This window comes from Anticarsia gemmatalis, chromosome 26 (genome assembly GCF_050436995.1).
Source record: "Anticarsia gemmatalis isolate Benzon Research Colony breed Stoneville strain chromosome 26, ilAntGemm2 primary, whole genome shotgun sequence".
NCBI lineage: Eukaryota > Metazoa > Arthropoda > Insecta > Lepidoptera > Erebidae > Anticarsia > Anticarsia gemmatalis.
Window position 1 is genome coordinate 7,403,446 of NC_134770.1, and position 10,957 is coordinate 7,414,402.

The window sequence follows — 10,957 nt, forward strand, 5'->3', positions numbered from 1 at the left end:
TTAATTTATATAAGAGTGTTTCTCAATTCCCGGAGTTTAGCAAAGTGCCCTATATATGGCAATAGATTCCCTCACACTTACATGGGAATAACATTGTTAATGACACGTGGGTTGTGGCTTTATTTCTCACATCTCTGTATATATGTGTTGCTAGCATTTACCCGCAACTTCGTCCGCCACCTGAATTTTCCCATTTTCATCATTTTCCCGGGGTAAAAAGTAGCTTATGTCCTTTCTTGGGTATCAAAATATCTCCATACCAAATTTCATGCAAATTGGTTCAGTAGTTTAGGCGTGATTGAGTAACAGACAGACAGACAGAGTTACTTTCGCTTTTATAATATTAGTATGGATGTGTGTAAAGAAAACACTGTTTGTGTAGTGTCAGGAGTTTATTTATGACGTCTGAAACAATAATAATGTTGAGTAGATGGTACTTTTGTAATACAAAAGTACCATCTACTAAAGGGTGAAAAAGACAATTAGAGGATATAAACCGGGAACTAGGAATATCGAGATGAACTAAAGGACAAATGTCCTACGTCATGTGATGCCAACACGTTAAACAAAGCAGGACAATGTCGCTTGACATGTATAGCAACATTGCACAACTGATATCCGTAGCGAGAAGAAAGCATAGCATGTTGAGCGAAGTCTAGCAACATCGCATCACTTTCCGCGTCGTTTGCGATACCTGCTGCAAGACATTTGTCTATTAGTCCATCCCTGGCTTAAAAACATTAAATGAAAATCAATATTTATTTCTATTGGCGTCCTCCAAAATCATATCAGCTGCTTTTTCAGCAACCGCCATTACAGCAGCCTGGGTGTCTCCGCTAGTGATCGCTGGTATCACACTAGCATCCACGACCCTCAGACCAGCAGTCCCATAGACCTTAAGCCTGTTATCAACCACCCTACCCATAGAACAGGTACTGGTATAGTGATAACCACTGCCAACTAAGTTCAAGGCGTAACATTTCCAATAAGCACTTCCAGGATAATTCTCACAATTGTCTGTTGCGCCCCTAAAGCTTGGATGAACAAGTTCTGCGCCAAATTTCTTGAAGATACTCGTCTGAGTGACTTTTAAAAAGTCTGCTATATAATCCGTGAATTTCTTCAAATCGTCATCGTGGGAAAAGAACCCAGATAAAATCATTGGTTGGTCTTTATAATCGTTACTTTGTAAAAGCACATGGCCTCTAGAAGATGGATGGAGCAGAAGAATTTTGGAAACCATCGTTTCGTGGCCTTTCGTTTGATTGTAAAAAGACTGGCAAAGCTCATTATTGTAAGAATAATCAACAGAACATAGTAGTAGAAGTCTATCAGAATCGCTTGGTATAATATAGTTTACTGATTGATATTCCGGATACGTTTTGGACTTGTCTACAGCTACGTTTCCTATGAACACGTTTAAAGGATATTCGTGAGGGTCTGGCAGTGGTGATTTGTGATGATGGATCTTCAATTTGTGTACCAAAATCACGCTTAAATGATCTTGATAGTATTTACCAACTGGTAGAGATACTTTCACTGATATATTGTAGCTCCTCAAATGATCTTTCAAACCTATTCCTGACAGCATCAAAAGTTGAGGAGTTTTGTGCGCTCCGGCTGAAATTATCACTTCTTTTTTAGCTTTGACATTGAATTTTTTGTTATTTTTCACAGCAGTCACACCTACAGCTTTGTTGTCAACAAAATTGATTTCAATTGCTTCTGTATGTTTCATTAAGTGAAGATTTCTTCTATGTCTAATAGGAGTTAAGAACGCGTAGGGCGTACTCTGTCGAATACCATCTTTGACCATGAACATTGGTTCATAATACCCGAGAGTATGATCACCATTCCCATCCATCAAAATATGGTTACCAGCTTCCTTGAAAGCGTGGAGATACTTCTTATTTATGTGTTTAAGATCTCTAGTTACGCCTACACTGCCTTTAGTACCATGAAATCTTCCATAATTTGATTCCATGACTTTTTCATCGTCCAAATTTTCCGATCGTTTGAAGTATGGAAGTAGATTTTGATAGTTCCAGGATTGGTCTTTGGTTATTTCTGCCCACAGGTCGTAGTCGTGAGGGTCTCCTCGTACATAGAGCTGGTGGCCTAAAGAACTGTCTCCTCCAAGCATTTTGCCGCTAGTTAGATGGAGAACGTGGTTTCGGTGACCTTTGGCTGTGTATAAATCGTTGATGGTGGTGAAATTCCAGTCGTATTTCGAGTTGGTTAGGTAGGAGAACATGCTTGGATACTGAAAAAAGTTTTTAACATTAATCAAACATCATTTTGGATATTAATTATGTACTTGCAGTAATAGTGTCGTCTTCTAGCGAGTGACAAGAAGTCAACTGTGCAGAAGTTAGTTTTTATGGAGTCCTATGTGAAGCGACCGGGTAGATGTCAGACATTCACTGCCATGCTAAGCTGCACTACATGACGTGAAAAGGACCGATGTTCTACATTAGGTACTGTTGAATAGCGATTGTTTGACGAAAGAAGTTCTTGCAGATTGCGCAAAAGGCTCTGCGTTAAGCAGACTTAAATTTAATAGGAGTTGGTAGTGCTATGATATCGCGCCACAGTACCTACATTGCCATAAGAAAATGCTAGATGTAGTTCCTTACAATAGATTCCATAGGCGGATCTCCACCAGCTTCAATGACCAGAACCTGATGCTCTCCGCTCTGTGTCAGTCTGTTGGCGAGGATGCTGCCCGCTGTACCACAACCCACTATGATGTAGTCGTAGTATACTTGTTTCTCTACCTCTGGAAAAGAAAAGTATTAAAGGATTAGAGTTGTTCTAATTCTTTATGCGTATGACGCATCACAGTTGACAACTAGTGTACGTCAAATTGATAGTCACTATTCAGTACTTTGCTGTTTTGATATTACGTGTTAATCACTATCATGTGGCTTTCAAATAGTTGTCAACTGATATACGTGATGCAAGGTTACTGATATGAAGATGTGATATTTTCTGTAGTTTCTGATCTATTAGTTTATACAATCATATGTGTGTGGTTAACGTGATTGCATCGCTGCACGTATGTAGTGGGTTTAAATCTCACTTGGGACAAATGTTTATATCATGATCTCAAGTATCTGTTCTGAGTTTGGATGTTTTAAGTATCATATTTGGAAGGACATGCGTATATTTATTATTTTCTTAGTTTCTATAGTACGTACTCTACTTAGTTTGGAATGAAATGACCATTTGTAAGTTCTCCAAAGATATTTATTATCATCACTTTTTATTCGACAGTTTAACAGTGAAAGCGAACAGACAGACATACTAAGGTAATATTACGGAATTGCAAAACTCCATACAATATCCATACACTTTAAGCACATACATTCAAAGCCATACACAAGGTAATTCCCCCAATAACGTCGCTTAGTAAGCGACAATGACACGCCCCCATTTACCCCCTAAATAAAGCAAGCTGGCTTTGAACCCCCTAATCGTTTGTTACGACCCCATTGAAAGATATCACCGGTTTAAGCAGATATAGGTAAGCAGAGGAATTTAGAAAACAGTTTTTCGTGATATTGAAAAATACACATGTCGTTTTGTTTGCAGATTTTGAATCACTTTATCTAATTCTTTTTTTTGACAAAAACCCTTTGATATATTTTTTGGTCTATTCCCGGGATTTGAACTCGCTCTACTAGGCTATATGTGCCTGTCAATCACTGAAATATGTACATACGCGCACAACTTAATTTGCTTGCTTTAATAAACGCCGTATTTGTATGAAGGTAGACCACGTTAACCACTGCGCCAAACGTGCAAATAGCATAATTATTTATTTTCTTATAGACATCTCCCGCATTTAGCATTGCTCTTGTGTCGCGGGGACTTTTACAAACATACAAACAACGGACACAAAGTACAACCAGACTCGAAACAACTATAATTATGAATCGCACGAATATTTGTTCTGTGTGGGAATCGAATCCACGACATCTCGATGGCCACGGAGGCCATCAAATTGTTTCCATACATTTACTTTATCTATCGGATAGGTTAACCAACACTCAACCATCAGTTAAAATTACTCTTAACTATACTAACCTGAGATCGAAGTGTCATGTGGCCACAAATACGACGTCATTTGTAAAAACAATATCAACTGCAAGCCCAGTTGAACCACTTTAGTCCTTAATTGTACGGCAATAGCGTCCATATTTGAAGAGCTGAAATATAATATTGTCACAACTGTATTGAATGATTTTGACAAAATTAGGTTTTTACCTGTTTTAAAGCTTTTATTAAAATTTGGTTTGACTGAAAAAAAAATGAATTTTTGTTTAGTTTCTCAAGGCTTAAGTGGACTCAAGGCTTAAACCCTCCCTCATTACGGGAGGAGACCCTTGCCCAGCAGTGGGACAGTAATGGGTTAAATTTATTTATTTATTTATTTAAGTTTGCATCTAGCACTTGGCTAGCGTGGTGGACTCAAAGCCTAATCCCTTCCTTTTTCGATAGACCTTTGTCCAGCAGTAAGACATTTATTTACTTACCTATTTTAAGAAAAAATATTGAAGACTAGCTGATTGAAAAAAATGGTTTCTGAAAAAAAATGTTTAATCTTGTATCTTCTACTATCTGTTTGGCAAAGTCTTTTACAAAAAACTACTGAACGTATTTTTATGAAACTTTTCCTAATATAAATATAATATGGAATGTATAAGGACAGGTGCGTAGTACTCGTAACACTACAACATGTATGTATGTGAATGAAGCCAAGGAAAGTTTGTAAGGATCGTATCAAATGGCGTTCTTTGGTCTCTGCCTAGCCCTATGGGAAAAGGGGTGATATTATGTATAATGCATTGTGCTTGTAAGCAGAAAAGAAAATTAATGTAGAAGTTAATAATAGTATGCTACTCACTCGTCAGATCCGTTCAAAAGGATATTTCAGTATTGAAATCATGAATTTCACTAATAATTAATATTTAACAGTCGACTCATTTGGCGTCCATATTCGATACAAATGGTCCACTGATTTACATAATAATAAATAATTTATTATAATTTTCGGGAGTGCAATGGGCAAAAATCATCAACAATACATCTTTCTTTCAACTATGTAGGAGTCCGCTTCCAGTCTCACTGGATGCAGCTGAATACAAGTATTTTTCATGGAGCGACTTCCTATCGGACCTTCACAACCCAGTCACCTTGTCTATAACACGATACTCCTCAGTAAAACTGGCTATCAGGGCAAAATAAGTTGTATGTATTTATAATATTTACTTTAAGATCTTTTGAAGGAACCCTGAGCAAGCAAGATTTCTTTTACTGTTTGATAAATGAATATTTTATGATGTATCCTTTGACCCCATTGTCCTCGAAGCAATCTTATTATAACAGCTGTTACCAATACGTATCTGTTTCATAATTAAATAAATAATTACTTATATATGTTACTGTCAAAGTACGAACTGATGTTATACCAAATAATTACTTGTTATACATGCTTCACTTACCCGTTGCGGTAAAAGTTGAAATTTTTAAAACTTATATCAGCATTTAATTAAAACTAAGAATTTCAATTCTTTACTATAGTATGGATAAAAGTGCGAAATAACATTAAATAAATTACAAATTGTTTCTGTGGTGAAAAAAGACTGCCTCCGTGGCGCAGTGATTTAGGTCGCCATGCCGCTACCATTGCGTCGGGAGGTCGTGGGTTTGATTCCCACACGGGACAATTATTTGTGCGATCCAGAAATTGTTTCGGGTCTGGTTCCAAAGTCCCCGCGACACAAGAGCAATGTTTAGTACGGGAGTTGTCTTTAAATAAAAAATGATTGCTTCTGTGGTTTAAGCAATATTCATATGCAACTACTAGGTAGTGAGGTCTCGGCTTCGATTCCTATTTGATCTCAATAGTGGTCCGGAGTTTGGTAGCATGCCTGGTATATGGCAATAGGCTCGCCCCCTATTACATGTGCCTAACAATGTAAATAGCAAAATATGGGTGTATTTCATTCTTTTTTGCCAATATTTTTGGCTGTAAACCATTTTTTTTCTGCTTGCATGGAAAAAGAAAATACAAAAACACTGATTTAAATTTTTTTCCTCAAAGACTTATTTGTTTACTAATTAATTAATGAGCCGTGTAAATATCTGTATATTAATTAGTTATGAGTCAGTGCTGTGATTTGTTGTTTTTGTTATTTAATACATATGGTTTATGACCTAGTTGAAAGTACATTGCACCATGACTGAAAATTTCAGGTTTTAATCTATGTTTTGATGCTCTGCTCGTTAGCGTATCTAACTGCAAGGTTCTGGGTTCATTTCCCGGGTCGGACAAAGCGCTTTTTATAATTTAAATGATTAATTTTGATAGTACTAAATCACCTGTGAGCGAAACCAAATGATCCAGCTAGTGTACCATAAATAATGTATAACAATATTTAACCTTAATTAAATAAAAATCATTTTAATTCTTGATTTCTACAAAGAGCTAATAAATACTTACTTCTGTAACTGCACGTAGTTTAATATCTCATTTAACTTTATACGCTTGTAGTTTTCAGTGCTTTTCAGTTTCATTCGTAAGTTTAACTTAACTTTAACTGTTAGTCATAAATAAACATAACTGTCTTGTACAACAATGGAGATAGTTGCCGCTTTTAAATAACAAAATGTCTACTTTTCATTCATTTTTCATTTTAATAAAGAGCTGAACATCCTAGTTTTACATGATTTTTAACCCGTTACAGTCCCACTGCTGGGCAAGGGTCTCCCTCTGATCGAGGGAGGGGTTAGGCCTCAGTCCAACACGCTGGCCAAGTGCGGGTTGAGGACTTTACATACCCTCAAGAAATGTATTAAACAAATTTTGACGCATGCAACGTTTTATCACGATGTTTTCCTCCACCGTTCGAGCAAGTGATTTTCTAAAGCCGGTAATATCGAGTATCGAAACTTTGACATTTAAAATGCACATCAAAATTAGTTCCTAAAGCAACCGCTAGAGGCGCTGATTAGTTTTTCATACAACATTTTGTTGGTAGCTACCCGGTTTGTCGATTGTAGAAGGAAATCCAGCCTCTAAGAGTATGATAGTAACCCATCATAATGCGGTATTACCCTAAATAGTTCTTAGCCGTATCGATACGCTAACGATACGTAGCTCGGAATAGTTTGTAAACTTACGCATTTATTACGAACAATATAACCAACTTGATGGACCCGAAATAATTAGCAAAATCGCTGTGTTTAGAATTAACGGGACGACACCGACACGACTTTTAACCGACTTAAAAAAGTAATAGGTTCTCAAGTTATCTATAAATATGACAGCCTATGTGGCGCTGTAGATAAAAGAAAAATATACAATTTAAAAAAGTAAAATAATATAATATTACTAGCTGACCCGCGCAACTTCGCATGCGACGCATTAGAGAGAATGGGTTAAGATTTTCCCCGTTTTTGTATTTTTTTTACTGATACTCTGCTACTATTGGTAGTAGCGTGATAGCGCGTAGCGTATATATATATATATATATATATATATATATATATCTAATATATATATATATATATATATATATATATATATAAGATATCTAATCTATCTAACACTGAAAGAATTTTTCAAATCGGACCAGAAGTTCCTGAGATTAGCGCGTTCAAACAAACAAACAAACTCTTCAGCTTTATAATATTTATTAGTAGATAGATACGGAACTTCGGGATAGCTGTAGCACAATTCTTTACAGTCGAGTATCGAGAGTTTGACATTTAAAATGAACTGTCAAAATAGTTCTTGCGCAGCCCGATAGAGGCGCAAGACAGATTTTCTTGAAAAAATTTCGATACCTAGCCGGTTGTCGGTAGTCGATAGTAGTAGAGAATCGATCTATTGTACCGCGATTTTCTACGACTGTGGGTGGGTGGTTGTGGAGGTCTGATAAGCAGTCGCTCCATGTAAAATACTGGTATTCAGCTGCATCTGGTAAGACTGGAAGCCGTCTCCAACATAGTGGGCTAGGCTCATGATGTTAATAAATAAAAGTCCGATTCCATCTTGTCGTTTAAAACGAAAGAAATCTCAAGAAACCCTCCCCTTGAATAATATAAGTGGGCAAAGCTGATGAATAATTACCCACTTTAACTGAAATTGCCAGTTAATGCTGTCATTAACCGAATTCCCTTCATCAACTTGAGTTGGCTCATTATGCTGTTGCGATTATCAACTGGCTTTTTGGATTCCCAGGTTTGATTCTTCTTTCGTGTTTATTTACATTATTTTTTTATGCCTCGTCGCGTAATCAGAAGTGTAACTAACTACTGACCATGATGTCTTCGGTTGGATTCCCGGGTTGGGCAAATTACTACTGGTCTATACTAACTTACTGGCTGTATCTCATGAACTTTAATAGTTAGGTTGATGCAATTTCCACAATAAATGTATTTTGGTAAATACACTTCGACAGTAGATAAAGAGCTCGTGGCTTAGTTAACAACAGCGGTGTGGATCGTTCTCTGAGGTTAAGTTAAGCTTACCGAGGTTGTTCTGCGGATGGGTGACCACCTTATACATATCGAGTTCGCCGGTGTTTCGAAAGGCACGTTAAATTAAAGGTCCCGAAGTCATTTTCGAAGATCTTTGGCAGTCGTTAATATACTGGTACTCAGGGCACCAAAAGTACAAAAAGACGGCAAGGGTCTCTTCTAAACGAGGGAGGGGTTAGGCGTTGAGTCCACCACGCTTGTCAAGTGGGGGTGGGGGCTTAAAAGTCATAAATTATAATGATGTATGTACAGAAAATAAAACAAAGCAATGTTTTCATTATATTCCTTTACGATGTTTCTGATCATTGATTGGAAGAAATTACTTCAAATATCCAATTTAAATACGGGCTAACTGGTGTATATAAAAATTCTCCACTGTTAGCAAATCTGCCTTTCAATACAGCATACGCGACTGCTACTACCTTATTTCCAAGGAACAATGGACCACCAGAGTCTCCGGACATTGCGTGTTGTCGTCTCGTACATTTGGGCGAGAGACATATAACTCCTTGAAACATACTAGCACATGTCTTGACCACTGCTTCGCCTACTTGTAGAGGCCTAGACCCATCTTCCTCCTTTCGTTTGCGGTCCAGTTTGATGAACTTATTATAAGTCGATCCGAAGCCAGCAAACACAACTGAAGCACCTACCAATGTACTAGAATCAACGGCTGACAGACGACCGTATACATCCATGGAGACTGGATTAACAATAAATATTGCAATATCAGTCCTCTCAAAATACTCGTAGTTTGGATGACGTATTTGTTTCAGAATTAAACTCTTAGATTGAGTCTCGTTCAGTTTTAAAGACATGTCTCCCCACTGTATATATTGTTCTGGAATATTTAAAACGCAATGAGCGGCTGTAAGGACTAAGTTCGGTTTGATTAAGGTGCCGGTACAAAATCTTTGGTTTCTCATTAGTAACAGCAGACATACTACGTAAGGGTATTTTGGGGGTATGTCGTCGTTGCCGTTGATGACCCGCAGTCCTTTGTTGAGGGGGGGCACAGGTGCATGTGTCACCTTCAGCAAAGATAGTACTGTGAGTAGTGTCTTTGTGGAGTACATGGTCCTGGGAACCTATGACGTATTCAGTTGACAACTAGTGGACGGCAAATTGATGGTCACTTTCAGTACACTGCTGCTTTGACGTAACGTGTTTTTCACTAGTATCTAAGAGAGAATCTATGTACACGATAGTGACTGAATAGTTGTCAACTGAGATAGGTGATAGTCCCACTGATCTTTTATGCTGCACTCTGTAGAACTGCGTGTGCTGGCTGTTACGTGGAACCATGAACTTGAAACTTGTGTATGTCCAGTGTTTGGTGATCGAAGTTTTTTCTGAAGTCTTCGAAGAATGATGCTGTACAAAAGAAACAAAGTATTAAAATTAAATACTTTACTTTTTAAACATAATACTGATGTTTTGTAATAGGCTTACTTATGCCCGTAACGAATTAGTCAGATATAACTGTTCATTGTATTATTGAACATTACATGTGTGTATGAGGCGTATACATACGTCTGAAGGGGAGACTTGTGCTTTCTTTAAAAAGACAACTCCCGCACCTAATGCTCTTGTGTCGCGGGGACTGTTACGAACAAACTAACAACGGACACAAAGTACAACCAGACCCGAAACAACTATTTTTGGCTCGCACAATATCAAAATATTTATTCCGTGTGCGAATCGACTCCGGGACCTCTCGACGCACTAATAGGGGCATGGCGATCACCTCAACCACTGCGCCACCGAGGCCGTTTGGAGGTATTTGGCATCAGCTTCACAGATTGAACCTATGTGACGGATATCCTACAGATAAATTGACTAAATTCCTCTTGATACGGTATCCGATACTTACTCGTGGTGTAACTGGCCGTTAAAGATCTTGAAGTAAAGACTGAAAAAGTAATGGTAAGTTTATATTGAAATAAAATCAATAATTTTACGATTGTACTTTTATTATATGTTGCTCAACTTCTGCAAGTAAATATGTGGCGCGGTCAGTAGTGTATGCGACTGCCACGCAATTGGTCTAGGTTCGAATCCGAGGCACTACACCAAAGAACTTTCAAAGCTTCGAAGAAATAATTATCACTTGCTCTAACGGCGAAGGAATACATAGTTAATCTGTTAAACATTAACTGCACAAGAGGATAAAATAGGGAATTAAAGTTTGTATGAAAATTCTGTCCTAAGTCACAAACCACGCGGACGAGGGGGGCATATATAGCTTTTACCCGCAACTTCGTCCGCCATCTGAATTTTCCCATGGGAATTCATTTTTCCGGGTAAAAAGTAGCCTATCTCCATACCAAATTTCATGCAAATTGGTTCAGTAGTTTAGTCGTGATTGAGTAACAGACAGACAGACAGAGTTACTTTCGCATTTATA

At 37.7% G+C, this 10,957-nt stretch overlaps 2 protein-coding genes across 4 annotated transcripts; both read right to left on the reverse strand.

The window, feature by feature from the left end:
• Positions 1-396: 396 nt before the first annotated feature.
• Positions 397-5,008, reverse strand: LOC142984163 (ecdysone oxidase-like). 2 transcript variants are annotated; one of them, XM_076131580.1, is made up of 4 exons: positions 4,539-4,571; positions 4,090-4,211; positions 2,637-2,779; positions 397-2,263 (listed from the first exon to the last, which is right to left on the reverse strand). In XM_076131580.1, the coding sequence occupies exons 2-4, from the start codon at positions 4,199-4,201 to the stop codon at positions 752-754; spliced, it is 1,767 nt and encodes a 588-aa protein (XP_075987695.1). In that variant the 5' UTR covers positions 4,202-4,211; positions 4,539-4,571; the 3' UTR covers positions 397-751. The 2 variants fall into 2 exon arrangements, with proteins under 2 accessions (XP_075987695.1, XP_075987694.1); XM_076131579.1 differs by lacking the exon at positions 4,539-4,571 and adding an exon at positions 4,910-5,008 and having other exon boundaries at positions 398-2,263.
• A 3,819-nt stretch (positions 5,009-8,827) lies between these two features.
• Positions 8,828-10,525, reverse strand: LOC142984231 (serine protease SP24D-like). 2 transcript variants are annotated; one of them, XM_076131681.1, is made up of 2 exons: positions 10,424-10,525; positions 8,828-9,924 (listed from the first exon to the last, which is right to left on the reverse strand). In XM_076131681.1, exon 2 carries the CDS (start codon positions 9,624-9,626, stop codon positions 8,853-8,855), a length of 774 nt encoding a protein of 257 aa, XP_075987796.1. In that variant the 5' UTR covers positions 9,627-9,924; positions 10,424-10,525; the 3' UTR covers positions 8,828-8,852. The 2 variants fall into 2 exon arrangements, with proteins under 2 accessions (XP_075987796.1, XP_075987797.1); XM_076131682.1 differs by lacking the exon at positions 10,424-10,525 and adding an exon at positions 10,298-10,422.
• Positions 10,526-10,957: the final 432 nt, after the last annotated feature.

Bases quoted from the DNA above. Each gene is read 5' to 3' on its own strand.
- LOC142984163 (XM_076131580.1), bottom strand. From the start codon at position 4,201: ATGGACGCTATTGCCGTACAATTAAGGACTAAAGTGGTTCAACTGGGC. The intron at 2,780-4,089 runs GTTAGTATAGTT...TTTCTTTTCCAG, and splicing joins ACATGACACTTCGATCTCAG to AGGTAGAGAAACAAGTATAC. The intron at 2,264-2,636 runs GTAAGGAACTAC...AACTTTTTTCAG, and splicing joins ATCCGCCTATGGAATCTATT to TATCCAAGCATGTTCTCCTA.
- LOC142984231 (XM_076131681.1), bottom strand. From the start codon at position 9,626: ATGTACTCCACAAAGACACTACTCACAGTACTATCTTTGCTGAAGGTG.